This window comes from Vombatus ursinus, unplaced genomic scaffold, assembly GCF_900497805.2.
Source record: "Vombatus ursinus unplaced genomic scaffold, bare-nosed wombat genome assembly UNPS02001419.1, whole genome shotgun sequence".
Taxonomy (NCBI): Eukaryota; Metazoa; Chordata; class Mammalia; order Diprotodontia; family Vombatidae; genus Vombatus; species Vombatus ursinus.
Window position 1 is genome coordinate 6049770 of NW_020941197.1, and position 26197 is coordinate 6075966.

The 26197-nt window shown below is 36.7% G+C and overlaps 1 protein-coding gene across 1 annotated transcript in view; it reads right to left on the reverse strand.

Annotated features, from left to right (window-relative positions):
* The window catches only part of DCBLD2 (discoidin, CUB and LCCL domain containing 2), a 109081-nt gene that overhangs the window by 40886 nt on the left and 41998 nt on the right, over positions 1 to 26197 (reverse strand). The window contains exons 3-8 of the mRNA XM_027866404.1: positions 22906 to 23043; positions 12525 to 12576; positions 9126 to 9198; positions 6479 to 6612; positions 3613 to 3653; positions 467 to 676 (exon numbers count right to left, since the gene is read on the reverse strand). Of these exons, the coding sequence (XP_027722205.1) occupies positions 467 to 676; positions 3613 to 3653; positions 6479 to 6612; positions 9126 to 9198; positions 12525 to 12576; positions 22906 to 23043 (648 nt within the window). The remainder of the gene's footprint in view (positions 1 to 466; positions 677 to 3612; positions 3654 to 6478; positions 6613 to 9125; positions 9199 to 12524; positions 12577 to 22905; positions 23044 to 26197) is intronic.

Sequence of the window (26197 nt, forward strand, 5' to 3'; positions counted from 1 at the left end):
CTCCAGGTGTCTACTAATAAACACTAAGACTGAATTAGCAGTTTTGGTAGACACCAACTGTTGATTCACATAGAACTTGCTAAACGACTTTCTTTTTCACAGGATAACTCCTATTAGGCTAGGCCTCTCTAGTCTACACTTGCATAATTAAAATTTTGGACTTAAGGGCAGGATATTTTAGAATTATCCCTGTTAAATTTCACAGTTATATTCTGACCCATCAGCTCCTGCTTGTTGAGATCTTTTTGAATTCTGATTCTGTCATCAAAGTTCTTGTTATCCTACTAGTTTTGTGTCAACCCCAAACTTCATAAGCATGCCTCGTATGTCTTCAAGCCACTGATCAAAAAGCCAAACAATATAGGGTCAAGGAGAAAACTGTAGTATGTCCTACAAGTCCTCCTTTCTATAAGAGTTCCTCAATATTACTATCACAACTTGTTCTTAAATGAGAGGTGCTACTTACCTGTTATTTTCTTTTCCTTATTCATATCTATTTGTAACCACTGATATTTATTAGTGTCACTAGCAGCCCAAGGAGGTCCAGGTTTTTTCAGTCTAGCCTTTTCAGGTTTCCAACTATTCTGCTGCCCTGTGTAGTCAGTCCACACAGATGATGCTGTTATCTGAAAATCGGGGATAACTCCAGATTCCATTCCCAGTGTTCCATAACAGCCTTAAATTAAAACAAACAAAAAACTAGGCTTTCAAATTTAAATTGTACTACTGTCAGAATTTGATTTTTGGCTTACACATATTTGCATACATACATTTCAAATCTGTAAGTTCAGAAGTGTAAAAATCTAAGTTTCTATCCCACAAGCAAACTTAACAATATTTTCATTCTGTTTGTTAAACAGAAATTTTCAATTCAATCGAAGCCCAATCACTTCTGATTGCCTCAAGAACCACCTTTGCTTGAAAATGTTATATGAGTCACTTTATCAACTCTCTCACTTTATCTTTTATTTCTTATTCTTTGTTAAAATGGTTTATTATTAACTTAGATTTAAACACCAAAAACCATTTAAACATATTTTATAACACCTTACATTTTAAAAAGTTAAATTCAACATGTAAACATTTCTACCAACTTAGTTACCCACATTCTGTTCCTTTCAACTTTGCCAAAAGTCCTTATATTTATATATAATCCTTTTATTTTATATAATTTTATATATAATCCTTTTTCCCCCCTCTATCACATTAAGCCTAATTGTTTCCAGACTTGTCTGCAGAGGCTTAACCAGAACAAGCTTCATCCTCCTTCTACATGACAGTCTTTCAATATTCAGACAATAACTATGTCCTCCCCTAGGTCTTATATTCTTTAGTCTAAACTTTCCAGTTCCTTCAAATCATCTCTCAAGGTCCTTACCACCCCGTTGGCTATCCTTTGTAAAATGTAGCATCCATAACAAGACAATTTTCCAGATAGAGCCTGGCTAGGGTGGAGTATCTTAGATATCGTGTATCTCTTTCTGTGGACAATTTTTATTTACAACTCAACAAATACATACCAAGCACCCAGTACATGCAGAGCACTGGGAGGCACTGAGGATACAAAAACAAAAACAAAATCGGGGTATTTTGCCTCAAGGACCTACCATTTTATTTTTGTCTGCTACTCAATTTTAATCTAGTTAAAATTCTTGGAAGTGACATACTGATTTATTTTATGGGAATTCAAACCACTCACATCTAACATGAATGATGCTAAATGTGATTTATCATTACTTTCTTTTTCTATTTACATTCTTCTTGTTTGGAGAAAGTAAAATCTTTCCTTGGCCAAAAACTAATATGCAAAATAATTAAATTTACTTATTAAACTATTAAATTTTTAATGATTCCTTGAGGGTTAACCTTTAGTCTCTTTCATTAAAGACAAATGGTCTCGCTTTCAAGGATCACTAACATCTACCCTTTCCCCACTTTTTATTTTTGGTCAATTTCAAAGGCTGTTTTATTGATAAATATAGATATATACATATATTTATGAACAAAAAGACATGTACACTACAGGTGATTTACCAGTATCATGGAGGATCCACTGTGCAAAGTACAAGTGAAAGAGATTCCCTATTGATGATGTGTACCATGGTTCTGTTTCGAGAAGACATTGTGCTTACTACATGGACCCTGGAACATGACAGGATCTCTTCAGTGAAATTCAGGGTCCCTCAAATTTTGACTGTGCTCACAACCCTCCCGGGGAAAAACCAAGTAATTAAGGTCTATTGCCAAGCTTATGATATGCAGTTGAAAAGGCTGCCCATTCAAGCATATATTTTGAATGTGTACTGAAGATGGACAATCATACTTCACTCTCAGTGACTCCAAACTGCTCATTCCTGTCAAAGTCCATAATTTTAATGCCAATACTCTCCCAGGGATCCTAGATGGCTGTGGATCACAGAACACTATCAGAGAAGAATCAAATCTGCAGGTGGCTCAAAATGGGTGCAAGCAGGTTACAGTATAATGCTGACAGCATTATATGTATGAGAAGTGTTATTAAAGACACCCTTGAGACATGAATGACTGGAAAAGGTGTGGGCTGGTCTTATTGTGAAATCAAGGGATGATAGCTAGAGTACTGAACTAGTACCTGTGATGTAACAAAAAGACCAGAAGAAGGCTTCCAGCATATTGGGTAGATCCCAATGGAATATTCATTGAAAACGATAACACTCAAGAAGATACTGAAGGATGGTGAATTGTACTAGAGGAGGGATTACAACCATTAATGATATCATGGATCCATCAAAGTATATATTTTAATTCTAATTTGTTAAGCAGAATGTTTTATCTCATGCCTTAATTTTCACTAACAAAAATTCACATACCTTACTTCCCACTCTTAAGTATTCTAACTATAGCCACAAAAGTAATGCGCTTCTGAATCCTTGCAAATCTCTCCTAATTAATTTTTATCTCTCAATCCCCAGCTCCCCCCTCCCATTAAATCTACCTTTGTTCAGTGGTAGCAGTGAAAACAGTAAGTTTCTTAGGAATAGAAACTGCTTCATTCTTCGTATTTGCTCTGTTCAGTGACTGGCACAGTGGCTAACATCCCACACACGTGATAAATGTTTTTCTGATGGACTGTAACGAGTGAAAACTATGACTACAGGTCCCTTGGGACTGGTGAGGGAGGGCTGCAAGTGAGATCTGTGGCCACTAGACCACAGATGGGCCTCTGGCTGCTGAGATTTCTATGGTGGGTATAGGTTGGGGGTGGAGGGAGGGCCAAGGATCCGCTACAGCTTTCATAAATTTTTATTATTTTTTTTCAGCATTTTTACATACTGAGAATATGTCAATAAAGCGGGTTTCTTGTAGACCATTTCATGCATGCATACATTTTTGTTTTTGAGTTATTTCATATTTGCATATTTTAGTTAGCTATCTAAAAAGGGCTCTTGCCTTATATATCTTAAGATCATATTCTCCCTATCATTTACTCTTTGGTGTTCAAACAGCAATCTCTGCATAAGGGCCTGGTCAACTCAATTACAAACCATGGCAAATGAATATAGGACTCCTAATTCATTAAGATTGGCATTTTACTGATTTCTAATTAAATGTTAAAGTCAATAACAGACTTACCACTAGTTTTAAAGGTAAATAGACTTGCAGACAACTGTCCCCTACAGAAAACAAAAGACAGAATTTCAGAGTCACATAATGGACTTATCCAAATCTACCTCCACGAAAACCCAGACTTTCCACATCACTGTTTACAAAAGTAAAGCTGCTTTAATGTGGCAACATCAGATTGTTTTTTATACTGAATCAAAGAAAAAAAATTTCCCCTGTATTTTTTGCTTCTAATGAATAAAGTGTCAGCCATAGGAACTGAAAAAAATTAAATACCCAGGACAACTCAGATTATTCAGTGAAAAAATATGTGTGGGGGGGGAGGGGGGAGGATGTTCACCACAAAATAAACTGGGTATCTATTTCTTTAAAAATGTATAATTCTACCAAAAGTCAATTCCTAGTCAGTAGCACTCAGTATTTCCTCATACAGATAGAACAAAACCTGACTGATACAACCAGTATAACCTTGAGAATATGTCTATATAATTGAGAACCAAAAAGAAGTTTTAGTTTTGATTTTGTGATTCAATATTGGGTTTGGAATTCTCAGTAATGGATGTTGATTACTAAGGTAACTCTAGGCCAAAACAAAGTTACTGATTATCTCACAATGTGAAAGCACCACAGACTAGAAGGAACACCGAGATGTCATCTAGTATACACCCCTTTCTAGAGTAATGTATTCAAACCATTACTGAAAAGTAAGGTCCTAACCTTTCTATAACTCTCCAAAGGATACTGGAATACTATCTGTCTGTAGAACTGAAAAAAAGGACTAATTAAATCGGTATTATAGGCCTAGAGGAAACAGAAAAGAGAAATCAGACTGAACGTAATTGGGATTCGACATAATCCTCTCTCGTTTCAAATAAAAAATTGGATTGTTAACTTTGATAAGGGATTTGTTTCAATAAGCCTTAACCACATGTATTTTATCCAAGTGTTCTTTATATGATAATACATACAGAAGACATGATTTGTACAAGGAAATTTTCCTGCTACACTAATGCTCTACCTCAACTCCTCCTGGTTTGGAATACTTCAAGGATGCCTAAGGAGATATTACATAAATGCACAAAAAAGAACAACATGGTATAGTACAAAATATACTGAATTTGTAGTCAAAAGATCTGAGTTCAAGTCCTTCAGCAAATCTCAAATCTATCATCTATAAAGGAACTGTATTATATTATCTCTACTTCTCCACTAGTACCTCTACTTGTTCTAAAATACTATGATCCTACAGATAGTAAATTTCCTAACGAACAACTCTGCTTGCATTATTCTATGACTTAAAAAAATCTTCAACGGCCTTCCCCTGTGTAACAAAGACAATCCAGACATCCATCTCTCAAGATCCTTCATAATCTGGCCTATTGAAGGAGGTAGCACTGGCTCCAATCTACCTTTTCCAATCTTATCTCACCATACTCCCTCCTCCAATCAGATGGTAGTACATGACTTCTCTTGATTAAAGACCCATAATTTTTTACCTTAGCTCATGGTGTTTTCTGAGCTTGTATCTGTGCTGCAAAGCCCAATTCAAACAGTGCTTCCTCCATGAAGCTTGCTCTGATTTCAACAAGTCAGTAATGGTCACATCTTTGTCTAATTTAATAGCACTTTGAGTAAATGCTATTAAATCCTGGCTCTGCAGTTTGGCAAATGCTTAGACATGCAAAGGTAAGTGAAAAACCAAGGATGAATCCTAAGTTGCAAACTTTGGTGACTATGTGACACCCTGAATAACCTGTATGGGCTTCAGTTACTTCACATACAAAATAAGGAGTTGTACTAGATGACCTCTGTGCAACCTTATAGCTGTTACCTATTAATGCTTTCTCAGCATCTTCACCTGCCAAATGGGGATAATAATAGCACATACATCATAGGGTTATGAGGATTCAATGAATTAACATATGGAAGCACTTTGCAAACTTTAAAGTACTATATAAATGGAAGATGAGGATGTGCACATGTGTTACCACTCATGCCACAAACCTCTGGAGGGCAAAAATTATGTCTTATATATCACTGAATGTCCCCCTCTACTTTGAATAGGTCCTTGCAGAGAATAGGGGCTTAATAAATGTTTACTAAAGAGGGCAGCTAAATGGTGCAGTGGATAGAGCACTGGCCCTGGATTCGGGAGGACCTGAGTTCAAATGCGGCCTCAGACACATAACACTTACTAGCTGTGTGACCCTGGGTAAGTCACTTAGCCCCACTGCCTAGCCAAAAAAAAAAAATGTTTACTAAATGCTGAAGGAGTTTTTAACTTAGCCTCAAAAATTCCTCAAGTGATATTATTTACTGGTGGGAAATAGATACAAAGCACTTTATGCAATTACTTTTGATCACAAGAGGTAATCAGAGCACACATATTTTGATTCTCATTGGTGCTACTTCCATAAAAATGTTGAGGGGAGGTATGGAAATACTATGCTAGAATACTGATCCAGCTTTTCTCTATTTATATTAGATTCTTAACCGGGACTCCCCATAGACTCCCAAACAAGTCCACAGTTTATAACTATAAGAGGGGCTGTGAACTTCGATGAAAAAAAAAGTCAGATCTTTATTTTTCATTAATCTAACTGAAATACAGTACTTCCTTCAATTCTGAATTTTCAAAAACAAAAGTATTATTCTAAGAATGGATCTATAGGTTTAACCAGACTGCCAAAGGGATCTACATCACAAAAAGAACCTTTGATTTACAAAGATATAAAATATATAAAAACTATCTTACTCCCAAGTGCCTTGAACGTTTATTTTATGAGCATTTGGTATGTACAACTTTGTTATTACTAGAATATAAACTCTCCCCACCACTCCCAAAACAAATTCACAACACAACAAGAATACTTACACTACAGATGTGACGTTATTAGCCAAAGAACTTTCATAGTATGGTATACCTTTGCTGATTACAACACTGATCTGGCCACCCAAATTATTTGACACAACTCCTGCATGTATACCAGCCATGCAAAGTGAAGATGACTTGAGGAAAAGAAAAGGAAAATACTCAAGATTAGTTTTCTTTTGATTATTTCTGTTACAAACAATATATTTAGTCTATTTTAACTGTCTGGTCTGTAGGTTATAAAATATGACATGTTTTTTGTGAATAATATATAGATACATACCAGTTGGAATCAATTAAGATTTATTAAATGCTTGCTATATGGCAGGAACTGTCCTAGACATGGGGGGTGGAGGGTGAGAAGGGCTCCAAAATAAAAAAGGGAGACATTCCCTGTCCTCCATGGGTTAATATGCTACTGCAGAGAAGCAACGTGTTCACAGGCAGGTAAATACAGGATACATTCAAGATAAATACACAGTGCTTTGGGGTCATGAGGAACACTAACAACTAGGGGAATCAGGCAGACAACCTTGAAGGAGGTGGCACCAGAGGTGAAACTTTAAAGTTGCTAAAAACTCCAACAGTTAGTGAGTAATAAGAGCATTCCAAGCATGCAGGACAGCCTGTGCAAACACCACTGCAGAAAATGAAACATGTTATACAGGGAACAGCAACTAGAAAAAGAGTATTTAATCAGCTTCAAAATATAGGCTGGAGCTAGAACGCCAGAGGAGTTGTATTTGTCCTAAAGGCAACAGAGAACCAATGAAACTTCTTGAGAAGGGGAATGATGGGCAATCCTGCACTTTAGGAATAACAATCTGGCAGCCAAGTGGAAGACTGGAAGAATGGAGAAGAGGGAGAACAAATCAGGGTGGGGAGAGGAGAAAACTATCTGGAGGCTATAGCTAAAGTCTAGACAAAAGGTAGTGAGGTCCCATGGAGACTAAGGTGATGAATAGAAGAGGACAAAAGCAAGTTCAGTAGGTAGAATTAAGAAGGTGTGGCAATTGATTAGATATGCAAAGATAAGTGAAAAATCAAGGATGAATCCTAGGTTGCAAACTTTGGTGACTGGAAGAATGACACCATTGGCAGAAGTAAGGAAATTAAAAACATTAAAGCACCAATTCCTAAAATAGAGAATTCATTAAAAGGTTATATATCTTTAAATATATACACATATATATATGTGTGCATGTATATGTGCATAAAGACATATATATATATATATATACAAAGATATAGATACAGATATATATACCAATATATACCAAAATAAAGTCAAAATAGGTTCATGGTTTAAATATAAAGGCTGATACTATAAGCAAACTGGGAGAGCAAGGAATAGTTTACCTGTCAGATTTATGGAGAACAGAAGAATTCATGACCAAACAGGAGATAAAGAACATTATGAAATGCAAAATGGATAACTTTGATTACGTTAAATTGAAAAATTTTTGCACAAAGCCAATGCAATCAAGATTAGAAGGAAAGTAGAAAATTGGGAAAGAATTTTCATAACCAGTCTCTCTGGTAAGGGCCTCATTTCTAAAATATATAGAGAATTAAGTCAAATTTATAAGAAAACAATTGAGAAACGGTGAAAGAATATGAACAGGCAGTTCTCAGATGAAAAAATTAAAGCCATCTACAATCTTATGAAAAAATGCTCTAAATCACTATTGATTAGAGAAATGCAAATCAAAGCACTCTGAGGTACCACATAACACCCATCAGATTGGCCAACATGACAAAACAGGAAAATGGTAAATGTTGGAGAAGATGTGGGAAAATGTAAACACTAATGCATTGCTGGTGGAGTTGTGAAATGATCCAACCATTCTGGAGAGCAGTTTGGAACTATGCCCAAAGGGCTACAAAAATGCGCACACTCTTTGACCCAGCAATAACATTTCTAGGGCTATATCCCAAAGAGATCATATAAATGGGAAAAGGACCCACATGTACAAAAATATTCATAGCAGCTCTTTTTGTGGTGGCAAAGAATTAGAAATTGAGAGGATGCCCACCACACTGAACAAGTGTGGTATATGAATGTAATGGAATACTATTGTGCTATAAGAAATGATGAACAGGCAGACTTCAGAAAAACCTGGAAAGACTTGTATGGTCTCATACTGAGTGAAGTGAGCAGAACCAGGAGAATGTTGTACACAGTAACAAACACACTGTGCGATGACATATATTGATAAACTTAACCCTTCCTGGCATTACAAGGATCTAAGACATCTCCAAAGGCCTCATGATGGAAAATGCTATCCACAAAGAAGAAAGAACTATGGAGTTTGAACGCAGATCAAACCACATTATTTGCTCTTTTTTTTCTTCTGTTGTATTTTGTTTCCTCTTTCTGGTGGTGCCTCCTATTGGTTCTAATTCTTCCTTACAACATTCCTAACGTGAAAATATGTTTAATAGGAATGTATATGTATAGCCTATATCAGATTGTGGGAGGGAGGGTGAGAAAAATTTTAAACTCCAAAGCTTATGGAAGTGATTGTTGATAATTCAAAATAAATTAATTAAAAAAAAAAGAAAAACGTACACCTACCTGCTCTGGACTTTTAAAAAATGAATGTATTACAAAGTAGAATTTCTAAAATAAAATCTACATCCAACTTACATCTCTATATCCATGAGGAATAGTTCCAGAAATCTCAGCAAAAGGAACCAGGCACCCTGCTGGACAGTACTTACTGAAAGACAAAAACAATTTGAAGAATGTGTGCTGGTATACCTTCAGCCAACAACACTACTTTAACTCAATTAAGTGTTCAGATCCTACATCTAAATTGTAAACAACATTCATGGCTTAGTGGTTCTGTTTCTCCACAGCTGCTGGTCACCTACGAACCTCATGTAGTGACATTCAATCAATACGTTTCTAAGAGCATGTGGAGAAGGCGATGGATTTGAGGTGTAGGTTGAGGCACACATTTTCAGACATGCCCATGGATGAATTTGTTTTGTTTGACTATATTTGTTACAAGGAGCAACTTTTATTACATTGGGAGAGGGGGGAGTTGTGGAGGTGAAGGGGTGAGTAGTGACAGATGAAAGAAAGTGTCAATGAAACATTTTAAAAAATAAACAGCAAAGAACAGGAGTCCAAGCAGCGAAGTGCTGGTACTGTAATGTGAAGTTTAACATATAATTAAAGAAAACCAAGTTATATATAAGAGATTTATGGTTTCATTTATAATATTCTTTTTAAATTCTTTTTAAAAGGAAATGACCATGACCTGAGTTCAAATCCAGCCTCAGACATGTAATACTCATTAGCTGTGTGACTCTAGGCAAGTCACTTAACCCCAATTGCCTCACCAAAAAAAAAAAAGGAAATGACCATGTTTGTTGATGCTGGTTAAGCTCATGAGAAAAAAAAAAGAAAGTGTTTTTAAAAGGAAAAAGAAGAGTATTGTTGATAAAAATAAAAAGTGATTTTATCTGACTTAAAAAAAAAACCAGTTATCAAAATTATCTACCAAAAATAGTAAATAAGTATAGGTGGTATGGTTGGTTCTTAGTCATTCACTATTGCTAATTAAAATAACAGTTTACATTTTTATAGCACTGACTATGTACCTGCCAGGCACTGTGCTAAACATCATACAATTATTATCTCATTTGATGCTCATAATATCCCTGGGAGGTGAGTGCTATTACTATCTCCATTTTACAGATAAGAAAACTGAGGCAAATGGATTAAGTAATTTGTCCAGAGTCACATAGCTAACAAAGGTCTGAGGTTTTATCCACTATACCATATGTTGTCTATACTATCACTGAAGAACTTTGAAAAACATTAAGTAACATGCTCAATCTGTAAAATGAAAGCATCGACTAGATCTTTAAAAGTCCTTTCCAACCTTAAAATGATATGATTTCACTAACTGTGATAGCAGAGCTTAGCATTTACTCACTTAAAAAACTGACTACCATTATTCTTGCACTTTGCAAATCGGAAGTCAGTGATGTTGATGTTTAAATGCCATGTCCTGCCATTCTAACTGTAAAGGGCTAGATTATAATATCAAAACCTGTAAATATTTAAAAGTAACTGGTATCAACAAACTCTGAAGAAAGGGCAATCAGGAATATAAAATGGTAACTCGAAAAAAAAAAAAACCCAAAATATCTAATCTGTTTAGAAGGTACTTTATTTTATGAACTTTCAAAGTTAAAAAAAAAAGGCAATAGAAACAATTCCCAATTAAACAAAATTTAAAAATACCACTAATTTTGTGATGGAAAATGCTATCCACATCCAAAGAAAGAACTATGGAGTTTGAATGCAGATCAAAGCTATTTTTTTTTATTCTGTTGAATTTTGTTTCCCCTTTCTGGTGGTTCCTCCTATTGGTTCTCATTCTTTAACATCACTAATGTGAAAATAGGTTTAATAGGAATTTATGTATAGCCTGTATCAGATTGTGCACCGTCTTGGGGAGGGTGGTGGAGAGGAAGGGGGAGAAAAATTTTAAACTCAAAAGCATATGGAAGTGATTGTTGATAAATCAAAAGAAATTAATTTAAAAAAGAATATTTAAAAAATCACTAATTGAAGTACAATTAAAGAGGACTAATAGTTCATAATAATCCTATATATTACTCCTAATTTGGGTGTAGGTGGGTAAACCTTTTGTGGATAGGCATACTTTCTAGCAAAATATAAGGCACACACTTATGGGGATAATACATTGAGTATACATGACATCATTTTAAAAAAGGTAGAAAAAGAAAGCTAAGTTGCATTGAAAAAATAGGAGTTCCAAAGATCCAATACAAGTTCAAAATAGTGGTTAATATTTTTATAAAACATATTAAATGTACTTTACCCATTAAAATTATTTCTCTACCTTCCCCTTATCTTATATCATAAGAGCTTTTTCAAAATTCTGAAGAAATAATTCTCCGAGTTTTAAATTCATGTTATCCTTCTTTTTTCTCAGCTTATTCATCTATAAAATGGGGATAATAATATACCTGCACTGCCTACCCCAGATGATTGTTATGAAGGAATGAAGTTTTATTGTAAGTTAAGATTAAGATGTCAATTCCACTATGTCCAAAGGGCTACAAAATTGTGCATATCCTTTGACCCAGCAATACCACTTCTAGGGCTATATCCCAAAGAGATCAGAAAAACAGGAAAAGGATCTACATGTACAAAAATATTTACAGCAGCTCTTTGTGTGTGGCAAAGCATTGGAAATTGAGGGGATGCCCATCTATTTGGGAATGGCTGAATGAGTTGTGGTATATGAATGTAATGTAAAATACTATTGTACTATAAGAAATGACCATGAGCTGGTGGATTTCAGAAAAACCTGTAAAGACTTACATGAACTGATGTTGAGTGAAGTGAGCAGAACCAGGTTCATTGTACACAGTAACACCCACACTGTGCTATGACCGACTTTGATAGACTTAGGTCTTCTCAGCAATACAATGAACTAAGACAATTCAAAAAGATTCATGATGGAAAATGCTATCCACATCCAGAAAAAAGAACTATGGAGTCTGAATGCAGATCGAAGCATACTATTTCCACTTTCTTTGTTTTTTCTTTCTCATGGTTTTTCCCTTTTGTTCTAATTCTTCTTTTACAACATGACTTATGTGGAAATATGTTTAATATGATTGTACATGTATGACCTATAATAGATTGTTTACTGTCTTGGGGAACAGGGAAGAAAGGAAGGGGGGAAAATTTGGAACTCAAAATCTTATAAAAGTGAAGGTTAAAACTATCTTTACATGTAATTGGAAAAAATAAAATACTATGAAGTGGTGGGAAAAAAGATGTCAATTCCAAGCTGAGAAAGATTCAAAATATGACAATGAAGGTAGAGTCTGGAACCTTTTTTTTAAATATGGCAAGAACACTGTCATATAAATATAAGAGTCTTGGAAGAATAACAATATTGCGTAATGTATCTATCAATATAATAATATTTGGATCAATATGGCATATGAATAACAAAAATGAAATAAAGCAAAGTGTGAAATTTGGTCATACCTGAACTCAGGCTCCAAAAAATTAGTTGCAGTATCTAAACAAGTAATTAGATCTAGAAAAAGAAAATGAAAAAATGCTACGTTAATAAGATAGAGACCAGTCCCACAGAAAATTTCTAACTCTCAGTTATTAAAAGAAAGACTCAAGAAAATACTGCATGATTTAAACAGCATTTATATTTTAAGTTTCTTGATAATGGGGGAAATTTTCCCCCATGGCCCCATATATTTTATCTGATGATCATCATACTACCTAGTACTGTAATGTATATATTGTTTATTGATGTACATGAATATTTCATAAAAGCTGAAGATGTAATTTCTATTAAATATTTCAAATTTAAGTAAGAAATATTTCTTAGCTAACCATATCTATAATGTAACAAAGATACCCTTAACTACTTGGTTATACACAAAAGAGGAAAAGGAGACAAAAAGCATAGTGGTAATTGTCTTGGTACACAGTAGGAGATTTACTTTTTTAAATTAAGATGAAACGCCCATATTTAAACTCTGTGTTGATATAACAATGGACATACAAAGAGCCACAAACCAGAACAAAGACCAAGAAAGGTCTTTAACACAGACAGCTATGTGACTGAGAATGTCAAATGAACCTCTTTGGGCATCATTTTGGGCATTTGTAAAATGAGGTTAGACTAGCTGATGGCTAAGATTCCTTCCAACTAAAGTTCTATGATCCCTGAAGCCATTTGCTCCTAACTCCATGGTGTTATTGGTACAATCTTAGACATCTGGTGGTAAGAGTTGGCTTGTGAAGAGAGAAACACATATTAAGTTTTAGAATCTGTGAGTGAGACAATCTAGAGTCTGTATCAAGTTTTAATGCTTAGAAGGAAAGTTTACAACTATGAGGCAAAGAAAAAATTATAAACATAAATGCTTAACTAAATGGGACTGGTAATCTAGGTGTCCAAATGGGGCCACCAGCCAATACTACATTCAAATGCATCCAAAAGAAAACCCAAATTAGACTGACATCCTGAATTTACTAGATTGACTCTAGCTAGGCATAAGCAGTATATTAAATATCAAACCCTAAGTATCTGTTATCATGGCACCTTATTACAAAAACTCCAAACTTGATCCATACTATCCATTTCTATCAAGAGAGAATTTCCTAGAGGAAGTAGGCATTTTGCTGAGTTTGGAAGACAAGAATGTTACTCAGCGTGGGATAGGAAGCTATTCTTGGCAGAAGAAAAGGCTAATCACAATATGTCACCAGTTCACCTTTATCCTGAGCACTCCCTTATCATTTTGCCTATAATGCCCTGCCCAGCATCAGCTTTGGATCACTCACACCATTCGCTGCCTTAAATCCTAAAGGTAACCTGCTAAAGGAAGGTGGAGAAAATCATGCAACCATTCTGACTGGGTGCACTACAAATTTATATTACACAATCTCAACTGGGCTCTCAATGCTGCCAGGCAATCTTTCTATAGCTGCCTCATCAACTCACTATCCTACTCTCCCCAGTGGCTCTTCCAGACCTTTCAGCCCTCCTCAAACCTCCCACGGCTCCTAATTCCCCCACGCTGAGAACCCTGTCTCTCATATTTAGCAGAAACAATTGAAGCTATTTTTCATCAACTCTGTCTTCATCGCTGTTCCGTGATCTCCTATCACTCAGGTATCTTCTGCCACTCTCTTCTCCTTCACCCTTGCCTCAGGTGATGAAGCAGCCTTACCGCTTACCAAGGCTACCCCTCTACCTGCTAAAGCAACCCCATTCCATTCCTGTCTCTTCCAACAACTTGCTCCCTGGCATTCGCATCCCATCATTTATCTTCAATCTCTTCTTATCTACTGGCTCATTTCCTACTGCCTACAAGTATATCTACGGCATCCACACACTGAAAAAGCCCTCATTCGATGTTTATCTGTCCCTTCTGTCCTTTGTAGTTAAACTCCTCAAAAAGGCCATCTACAATAGCTGGCTCCATTTTCTCTCTTCTCATTCTCTTCTTAAACCCTTACAATTCAGGCTCTGACTTGGTCATTCCACTGAAACTTCTCTCTCTAAAGTTATTCTTAGCTGCCAAGTCTAAAGCCCTTTTCTTAATCCTCATTCCCTTTGACCTCTCCACAGCCTCTGACACTGATGATCACTCTCTCCTCATCGATACTGTCTCTTCTCTTTTGGTGTTCAGCACATAAGTCTTTCCTGGTTCTCCTCCAAATTTTCTGACCGCTCCTTCTCGATCTTCTTTATGTATCCTCACCCAGATCATGATCTTTGACTGTAGGTATGCCTCAGGTTCTGTCCTGGGCCCTCTTCTCTTCTCCCTCTCTACTACTTCACTTGGTGGTCCATCTGTTACCATATATTTAATTACCATCGCTACACTGATAATTCTCAAATCTATCTTTCCTGCCCCTGTCTCTCAACTAACCTCCAATCTTGCATCTCCAACTGACTTTCACATATCTCAAACTAAATATCCAACAGACATCTTAAACTCAATATATCCAGGAGAACTTATTATTGTTCCCCCTAAATCTTCCCCATTGCCTTCCTACCCTATTACTATAGACGTGACAGCATCCTTTCAGGCCTTCAGGCTCACAACCTAGGAGTCATCCTATATTCCTCCCTATTTCTCACCCCCAGATCAAGGACTATGGATGTCACCTTTATAACATCTCTCTGTATGCCTTCTTCTCTCCTCTGACACTGCTACCACTCTAATGCAGGTCTTCATCACCTCAAGCTTAGACTACTGAAATAGCCTGTTGGTAGGTCTTCCTGCTCCAAGACTCTCTGCATTCTAATCCATCCTCAATTTAACCACAAAAGTGCTTTACAGGTCTGAAAAGTCACTCCCTTACTCAATAAATTCCAGTGGCTCCCTATGGTCTCCAAGATTAAATATAAAATCCTCTGTTTGCATTAAAAGTCCTTCATCACCTAGCCCCCTCCTACCATTCTAGTCTTCGTATACCTACTCCCCATCATACACTCTTCTATCCAGTGACACTGGCCTCCTGACTGTTCCACAAACAGGATACTCCACCTCTTGGTTCTGAGCATTTTTTTTGGCTGTTTATGCTTAGAACAATCTCCCTCCACATCTCCACCTACTGACTTTCCTGGCTTTCTGCAAGTCCCAGCTAAAATTCTGTCTTCTACAGGAAGCCTTTCCCAACCTCTCATAATTCTAGGCCTTCCCTCTGTTAATTATTTCCTATTTATCCTGTATATGGCTCATTTATATATATTTGTTTACATGTTGTGTCCCCTATTATATTTGTGAACTCCTTGAGGGCAGGGACTATTTCTTGCCTCTTTTTTGTACCCCTAGTGCTTAGCAAAGTGCCTGGCACATAGTAGGTGCTTAATAAATGTTTACTGATTGACTGATTGACATGATACACCAACAATATTTAACAACTACATTTTTTTTTTAAAGCACAGGCTACAAAACAAGTTTAGGTTCAAATATCCATGTTAACTACATGACCATGAAACTGGTATTTTGATTTTTCAGTTTCGTGTTCACAATTAAATAATTCTAATATTAGCTAATCTGAGTCAATAAACATCAGATTTTTCTGAAAAGGCTCTATATTTGGAAAGCAATATTTTTAATGATGCTAATAAATATTCTTTCAACAGGACTTTAAGTAAAACTGTAAAGTCCTAAATGGAAGAAAAATGAAAAAGGCTGGAAATTTAATAACTTCTTTCATGAAACATGTATTTAAAAGCTTAGTGTCACTTAAATTCATAAGTAACATAAAATGAAAACTAACAATCAATCCAAAGAGCATATTACTCCATAAAATATGGTCTCATAAAACTGTTTCTTTAAAATAGCCAAATGACAGCATGATAGCTACCTGAAGTGATTATATAATCAAAATGTATTTAAAGTTTTTGTAACCAACTCTCCTGGTTTTATATGTGAAATTTACCTATTTTATAAAGCTGAGAGACAGAGCACTTTACATGCGTTAGACACTGACTTACAAGCCTCCAAAGGATGAAAAGTCTGAGTCTGTATGTCCTTCACACTTCAAAACAAGTTTCATATGGTAAAGTTACTATAATTACTTAGTTAATAAATAACAGAAGACAGAACAGGAAGATAATTTTTGTCATACAAAATATAATTTGGTCCTTTATTCAATTCTCCAATTAATAGGATTTCCAGAGTCCTTTTGAAGGTATAGCACAGTGGTCTCTCTGGTTCTTAACCCTCAGTTCTCATGACTTCTATCCTATACTCTACTTAAATTATGTCAACGGGTGGAGTGGAACTGTCATGCTATGATGCTATGGACCTCATTATTGCTTGAACTACTCCAGCTTCGAGATCCTTTACCCCAAAATTTTACTCTTTCACTACCATTTCCTCTCCTTCCATAAATACCATAAATCTTCCTTCTACACTTGTCTTCATTCTCATTTTACCTACTGATTCCTTGATCCTTCTCTCTTTTCTCCTAGTTTGTTACCTATTCTAGCTTCATATTCCTTCAATCGCAATATTAAACACATAGTAAATCAGTGAAATAACTCTCCTCCTTGGAATGTATTCTGCTGTGATCCAATAACTTCTAGAATGCTGTGTTCAGTCCTGAGCACCACATTTTAGGAAGGACACCGATAATCTTCGGGGTGTTCAGTTAAGGCAATCCAGATGGTGAGGGTCCTCAAATTTATACTATATGTGAACTGACTGAAAGAAATAACCATGTATAACCTGGAGAATAGAAGACTTTGAGGAGGCTAGGGGTAAGGACCATGATAATGATCTTCAAGTATTGAAAGAGCTGCCATATGGAAGTCTGAAGAGACTTGTTCTTGGCCCCAGAGGACAGAGCCAGGAGCACTGAGTAAAAGTTACAAAAACAAAATAATTAGGCTTGAGGTAAGGAAAAATTTCATAACAATTAAAGCTGATCAAAAATGGAATGGAATATATATCAGGAGGTCTTGAAGTAAAGGTCTGATGATCATTTGCTGGAAAAGTATGTGTTGGACCAGAGGCCTCAATGGTCCCTCTCAACTCTGAGATTCTGGGATTTTGGGGATACTTTAGTCCCAAGTTAACTGAAGTTAGTAATTAATGGAATAACAACAAGGAATGGAATTCTACTCTTCAACGCCCTCTACTTCTGCTTCCAAGTTGCTAAGTACTAGTTAGGTGGCACAGTGGAAGGAACACCGGCTCTGGTATCTGGAAGACCTGAATCCAAATCCAGCCTTAAGACACATACTAGCTGTGTAACCCCCAGGCAAGTCACTTGACCTTTTTTGTCCCAAATGTAAATTAAGGATAATAATAGTACCTACCTCCCATGGTTGTTCTGAGGATCAAATAAGATAATATCTGTAAAGAGTTTAGCACACTGCCTGGTACATAAATACTAACTTCCTTTTTTTCCTTACTGGAAGAAGTTCTCAAGAAAGGCTAATGGGGTATGCTTAAAATTTATGCTAACTAAACTTTCAACTGAGCCTACAAAAGCTGAAAAGAAATGCTTTTAACCCATTTCTAACTATTTCCCAATAAGACTACTTTGAGTCCCCTTCCCCTGTCTAAAACACCAAGGTTCCAATCCTCCCAATGCCCTTTCTTTTAACAGATTATTTCACCTCTTATTTGACTGAGATTCATGTTAATCAATGTGAACCTCTTCAACTTTTCATTTCTATTCATTTGTTTAAAGAAATACACGTGTGTGTGTGTACGCGCACACGCGCGTGCGTGTGTTCTCTCCTTTCTACTTTATACTAATCCCAGGTCCTACTTTCCTTTATCTGGACTATTACATTGTAACATAATATAAAGATTCCTAACTGAGTCTACATGTATTTGGTCTCTTCCTTCTCCAAACCCTTCACACAGTCCTTGCCATCTTCCGATGAGTAAGTCTAACAACATCCTTTCCTTCTCAAACCTTATCAATGGCTTTTCATTGCCTACCAGGGTGGGGAAACCTGCAGCCTTGAGGCCACATGCTGGCCCTCTAGGTCCTCAAGTGTTGCCCTTTGACTGGGTCCAACTTTTACAGATCAAATCCTTTTATTAAGAGGATTTGTTCTGTGAAGTTCTGTGAGGACCTAGAGGGCCACACGTGGCCTTGAGGCCTCAGGTTCCCCACCCCTGGTCCCTATACCATAAAATAATAACAACTAACATTTATATAGCTTTTTAGAGTTTATAAAGGTTCGCTATCTTATACAAATGACCCTCCCTAACATTCAAGTCCCTCCAAAATCTGGCCCCAACCTACCTTTCCAAGCTTATCTCATTATTATTCTCCTTTGTCTATAACATCTCTATCTTAATCAAATTGAACTATGAGCTACTCCCTAATCACTTTGCCCTCCTGTCACTGTGTATCTGCACAAGCTATTTTCCATGACTGAAACAAACTCCCTCCATATCTCTACCTGTTGAAATCCTTCTCTTCATTCACTTATGAATTTCTCAATGAAGCCTTCCCCTGAGCCCCTTAGCTAGAGGGGACCATTTCATATTTGACTCCTCTTCATTTGAAGTTAATCACCTTCTAATTTGTATTATAGTTATCTGTATATATGTCTTACTCTAACCTAGGTTGTATCCTACTAAATGGTAAACTTCTAGAGGCCATGAATCTTTTTAATCTTTCTACTGATCTTCAGTGTGCTGCTTAATAAATATTTGTTGAATTAAAGCAATAACTTTCCTTCCCACAATTCACTCCTGAATTAGGCTCCTATGAGTATCATCAGACTGGTTCCTTACAGAGGATTTATTCTGGTTATCTGTAGGGAGGAGGTAGTAAAAGAAGAGACAAGAAGCAGGAAGATAAAATCTGAGGTAATTAAAATCATTAGGTAATAAGTAATAAAGGACTGAATTAAGGTAATAGTCATATGAGTGGAGGGAAGTGGACAGCTATGCAAGACTATGAATTTGAAATTCACAAAATTTAGCAAATGAATGGATGTGAGAAGTAAGGAAGAAGGAAAAATCTAAGATGGCAGAGATTACAAAACTGGGTCACTGGAAGAGTAGTGGAGCCTTTAACAAAATAAGAGGATAAGGGAAGTGGAGGAAACTGCTGAACTCAGTATGGGGCAAATGTTTGAGATTCCAATGGAACATCTAGTTGGTATTTCCAGAAGAAAGTTAGAGATGCAGAACTGTAGTTCCTAAGGAAAAAACTAAGACTGAATATGTAGATTTAAGAGTCATTTGCAGAAATGAATAGGAGCAGATGAGGTCACAAAAGGAGAGAGCATAAGAAGAGAATAGAGAACATAGTCCAAAACAGAGTCTTTGTGTATACCTATATTTCAAGGGTATGGGATAAAAAATGAAAAGTGCAGAAGAGAGAGGAACAGTTAGATAGAAAAGAGAAATACTGAGAAGAAAAAAAGTTTTCAAAGCCAGAGGAAAAGAATATTCTGGAGGTATGATCAACAAAACAATGTAAAACTGCAGAAAGGTCAAGGATAAAGACTAAATAGGATAAGAGTTAGGAGAAGACCATCAGATTTAGACATTAAGAGATCAGTTTGCATAGCTTTGTTTTGCACAACTATATTTGTTTCAAGAGAAATTTTGGGGCAGCTAGGTGGCGCAGTGGATACAGCACCGGTCCTGAAGTCAAGAGTACCTGAGTTCAAATCTAATCTCAGATTAAACACTTGACACTTACTAGTTGTGTGACCCTGCGCAAGTCACTTAACCCCAATTGCCTAAAAAAAAAACAAAAAAAAACACAAGAGAATTTTTGTTTTTGTTTTCAGGAAGGAATGATGGTAATGCAAAAAAACAAAAGAGAGAGAGAAAAGAACATCAATGAAACATTGTAAAAATACACAAAATAGAGCAGTAGTCAGGAGACAAACAGGAAAAACTTGGAACTACTATGTTATATTCTACACACACACACACACACACACACACACTCTCGCTCTCTCTCCAAAGTACGTAAAATCAAGATTTGTGATTTCATACACAATACTTTTTACCTATTCTTCTTCGCATATGGAAATGATAATGTTTGCTGATATTTCATAATAACTTTTTAAAGAGCTCATTGAGAATTTCAAAAACGGTTTCAGTCTAATATTAGGGTTGGAAGTCCAAGTATAAGGAGTTGAGAAGTGAATGGAGAGTGAGGAAGTAAAGACACAAGGGTAGACAATGCTTTCTAGTAGCTTGGGAGTGAAATTTGGGAAGAAATAGTGCCATATATAATATGGGATCAAATGAAAGTTTTTAATCATGGGAGAATACACAACCATGTCTGGAGCCAATACATAGGAAGAGACTGAAGATAAGAAAGAAAAAGAGGAAGAGGAAAAAGAGAAAAAAAAATAGAGGGAATAGTTGCCAGGCAATAAAGGAAATGAACTAGATTAATCTTGGAAAGGAAAAAAGCCATTTTAAGAAGCTGGAGTTTAACCTAGGTAAATGGTGTGAGGTAGTAAACAACAAAGGACCTCAACTTTTTCAGTACAGTAAAAGTTATGGTCATTTACTGGGAGACAAGGTTTCCTGGCAGCGTTAGAAACTTATGAAGAAAGTCTGAGAAAGCTACTGTGAGGGTCATACCAGGGAATCATTAAGGGAAGAATAAAAGGATTGAAATATAGCAGTTATAACCTAGTTCACATCAAATAACACGAATCTGTAATAGACACAGATAACAAGGTTGTATGACTTGCTCCAGTAGTAGAGTTAGGCTATGGAGAAGACAGAGAGTGAGTGTAACCCAAGACTGAAGACTGAGAGGGCATTAACAATAAGGAAAGTGATTTAGAAATGGAAAACAATACAAAACTGAACTGGCTACCTTTGGGGTCAAGGCTATGAAGAGAGAAAAAGGAGGCTGGGGGAGAATTATGGATGGGGAGAACAGGAAAAGACAAAGAATAGCTTTAGGAGGGAGTCAAAGGGAAAGATGGAAGGTTAAGGAAATTATGGCCATAAAGAAGAATTTCTGAATTTAAAATAATGGAGGCAGAATAGTTGTGGGTGATACTAAAGGGGATGGATAAAAGATATTTTGTAATAAGAAAATGTTCAAGACTTGGAAATTGTTCAAATACTTCCTCCACTAGCACCAATGACTTATTCCTCCCTCCTCACATTCACTCCAGTCCTGCCCACCACTTTCCTATCCCCTTGCTTAGAATCCCTTGCTATATTCTAAACAAATCCCCCTCATTCTACAAGTTTTCTTTAGCCCCTGGAATCCTCTTGCTCTATTACTAGTAAACTATTCTTCATTTTTGCTTAACAGAATCCTGGCTTCCCACTAAGATGACACATTCCTTTTAGCTTTCTCTAAAGGGAAGTTGCTCTTCCCAGTTTCCCTTGGAAAGGAACAGGGAACTGATCAATACACTCCTTCCTTATCCTCTACTAGTAATTCTAGACCATTACTTTGCCACTATTCCTCAGTAATCTTTCCTCTTTCAAAGTTCACATAATCTAAAAACGTCGTCTCCCCATCTTTGGTGTTACAATATACCAATCTCAAGCTTCCCTGTCTGTCCCCCTCCCATTTTTCTCCCTTCCTCCCTCCCAGAATCTGCCATTATCCTCTGACTTCAATATTCATAATGATTTTTCTAATAAATACATCTAAACTGCTCCCACAAACCCTTGTAAATTGTCTTCCATTCATAAAAGGCCATCTCCTACTAGGTAAAATCGATAGCCTTTCTCAGTACCCTTAATTTCTCTGCAGCAAGTGACACTTTTGATCACCCTCTGTGTCCTTGATGCTTTTATCCTCTCTTCCTATGGCTTCCAAGATACATTTTCTTATTTCCATTGGTACCTTTATTTCCTTCACCTGATTTGTGAATCATGAAGATGGGTAGCTGTCCCCTGTATTCCTAATGTCCAACTAATGTGAGATTAGCAAACTTATTACATAAATTTGTTGTACAAAATAAACAGAAAGCTGAATTTGTTTTTAAGATAAATATAAACGTAGTTCTATTTTTATAAAAATCCAAGTATACATTTTCTTCTGATTAAAAAAAAATACACTCTATTCTGCCATTGTCACAGATGTGAAGTGGTATGTTTACATCTGAACAATAAAGTTTTACATATATATTATGTTAAAATCTTTTCTAAATATTATGCCTTTTCATGAGACTGAAATGAAAAAACTGGTATTCCTCTGTCGAGGAAAAGACTTTAAGGGATAGCATGCAACATTTTAAGTCATTTTGATCAAATCTGGAAGAGGCTTACTATTTTTACCACCAACATACAGAAAAAAAAGTTTTGGTAGAGTTTATCCTCTCCCTTCTATCTTGAACTTATGAACTATCTAGAGAAGTTTTTTTTTAATTGGCAATATGTGGGAAGCTATGAAAACTAAAAATTACCTGGTTTATCTGTAATTGAATAGGAGGCCAAAAATCCACGTCCAGAAACATGGGTTCCACTCATGAATAGCACTGTCATTTCATTGCTTTTTGATTCAATAGAATGGTTCAGTTGCAATCCCAGACCACAATACTTGCCTAAGAAATTTTAAAAAGTATATTAGCTTATGTATCCATCATGCATAACACAATCAAATGTAGATACCAGCAATGTATTTACAATTAATATTCAGCAGCCATTCAATTATATTAATTGATAATACTAAAGTTTTGAAATGGTAACTGAACTATCACTTTATTGAAGAAAATTAAAAAGTAACTCATTCAAAGAAAAGACAGTGAAGGCAGTAAATTTTAAATTCTCTACTTATCAGTGCTCCATTTTATTGATTTGTAGCAGACAGATATCACACAGATGAACTTTTAGTAAGTTTGCTTTTTGATATGCTCAGTGACTTTCTTCCTGGCTTTTGCTTCAGTTCACAGACAGGCCTTCTCCTTGGGGGTCCTCAGACTGCTGGCTCAACGAAGGAGAGTGGGGTGGGGGTTGGGGGTATGGGGGGGAGTGGTGGGTAGAGAGTGAGAACTAACCAGTGAAGCAGAAACAATGAGAAAAAATAAAGGTCAGGGACCTAAATAGTGTCTGATGCATGGTGCCTGGCACTTGATTAAGTGCTAAATAAATGTTTGTGGTTGACTAAATAATATGTGACTGGTAAACTCTAAAAGCAATTCCAAAAAAAAAGTTCCAAAATGTTTAAAACAACAGAAGCATCATCTGAATTAAGTGCACAGACTACTAAGAAAAACATTTTAATAGGCATACTTCCTTCTATGCATAAACTCTGATATGTCTGTTTAAAAAAGCTCAATAATTCAATTCAACAAGTACCTAACATGCCTGGTACTGTACTGGACACTGCAAATAGACAAAAATGGAAAAGAGTCGCTGCTCAAAAAACAGCAAGCACACAGACATATAAATGCAAATATATGCAAAGTAATGGATTTGAAGTCAGAAGGATCTGAGTCCAAATCCTGCCTCATATACTTGGTAGGATGGTTCCCCAGCAGCCCCCTCTGTAGCCCAGGGGACCACTGTCCCATTCCTCCCCCAACAAACACCAGGTTGCAGAAGCTGACCTAGGCCTTGACCAGCTCACTCTCATTCCCCACTTGACCATATCCATTAACATCATTCCATCTTTCTCTATACCTCACCCCCATCTAAACCTGTTCCAAACGATTGAGTCCTACAGTCCTTTTACCTCTCAATGTTTTTAGTTCATTCCCCCTGGCTCTGGCTTTATTTTCCTCCAACTTTGACTCAATAGCCATTTCAACTCTATGACTCGACTCAACTCTCCTCTTGCGATCCTTGCTCCCTTGTCCTCTCACTGCTCCTCTCAAGTCAAACCCTGTCTGGGATTACTCTCACCACCTGCCTCTTCTACTACTACTCATTGGCCACTGAGAAGTTAGAGGAAAGCTCAATTGCACTGATCAGGTACATTACAAATTTGCGTTACCTGATCTCAACTGGGCAATCATTGTAGCAAAGAATTCCTTTTATTTATTCTCTAATTAATTCCCTATCTCTCCTCCTTAAGAAACTATTGTAAAACTTATCTTCCCTACTCAAGCTCCTCTCCTCCTTCCTTTTAAAGAGGACCTTGCCTCATTTCATGAGAGCTCCTTCTTTTGCCATTCTCATCTCAAAACTGCTTGATATCATCTCCCACTCTTTCCTCCTTTCCTTCCAGTCTAGGACAAAAGGCATATGTGCACTTAATCCTAACCCCCTTCTGCATTCTCCAGCAGATTACATTGTCTAATCATCAACTCCATCCCCCAACTTTTCTGGAATTTTCAACCTCTCCTTATCAACTAGTTCCTTCCCTACTCCTTTCAAATATGCCCATGTCTTCCCCATACTTAAAAAAATCTTCACTAGACCAAACCATTCCATCAAGATCTCATTTCTCTTCCCTCTCTCAGCCAAAATCAATGCCTCCACTTCACTTCCTCTTTTCTCACTCCTCAATCCATTACAAGCTGGCTTCAAATCTAATCCAACTGAAACTATCTTCTCCAAAGGAACCAATGATCTTTTAATTGCTAAATTGAAGGTATCTTCTCAGTCTTAATCATTCTCCACATATCTGCTGCATGTGACACTGCTTAGCACAATGGATAGAAGATAGTAGGTGCTAAATAAATGCAAATATTGATTTTAACACTGTTAATCACCTCTCCCTCCTAGATAACTCTGCTCTTTCCCGACTCTCCTTCTACCTTTCTGACCACTCCTTCTCAGTCTCCTTTTTTGGATGTCATCCCAGTCATTCATGTCTCCTACCTGTGGGTGTGTTCCCTTAGAGTTCTGTCCCAGGCTCTCTTTCTCTTCTCCCTTAACACTCTCTGTAACTCTGTAATCAGCTCTGGTAGTTTGATTAGCATCTCTATGTAGATAGTATCTATGCAGATAGAATTAACTATCCAGTTCCAGTCTCCCCCTTGAACTTCAGTTCTACATTAACAACTGTCAATTTGACAATTCAAGCTAGATGTCCTGGAGACACCTTAAACTTAGGGTGTCAAAAAAACTAACTCATTATCTTCCCCCCTTAGTTCAAGCTCCCATTACCTCCTACCTGTACTACCTACAACTGGACTTCCTGCCTCATCTTCTCCACTCCAATCCATCAACCATACAACTGCCTAAGGGACTCCCCTTAAAGGCAGATGTGACTTATCTACTCAGTCAACTCCAGTGGTTTCCAACTGCCTCCGCTATAAAACATAAAATCCTCTACTTTGCTTTTAAATCCCTCCACAACCTGGACCCAACCTCCTTCCAGTCTCACTGGACATTATACCCCTTTCCAAACTGATCTTGTCAAAACTGGCATTCTGTTTAAATGGTGATAAAATGAGATAATGCTTGTAATGCAAGCAGCACATTGCCTAGATCATGGTAGGTGGTTAATAAATGCTTGCCACCCTTCCCCCCAACACTTCTTTCTCTCACATATAAAACTTGATCTCTTGTCTCTGGACTTTGGTTGACCCATGGTCTGGAACGCACTCTTTCCTGATCTCACCTCAAAGAATGTCTCTCTTCCTTTAAGATGAAATTGAAGAACCATCTTCTGCATGAAATTTTTGTTCCCCATGTCTGCTCATGCATGCCCTTCCTCCCGAATGACCTTATATTTAACTATTTTGAATGTATTTGTATTTATTAACTTTATACTCATGCAGCATAAATTTTTCTACGTCCTTGTTGTTT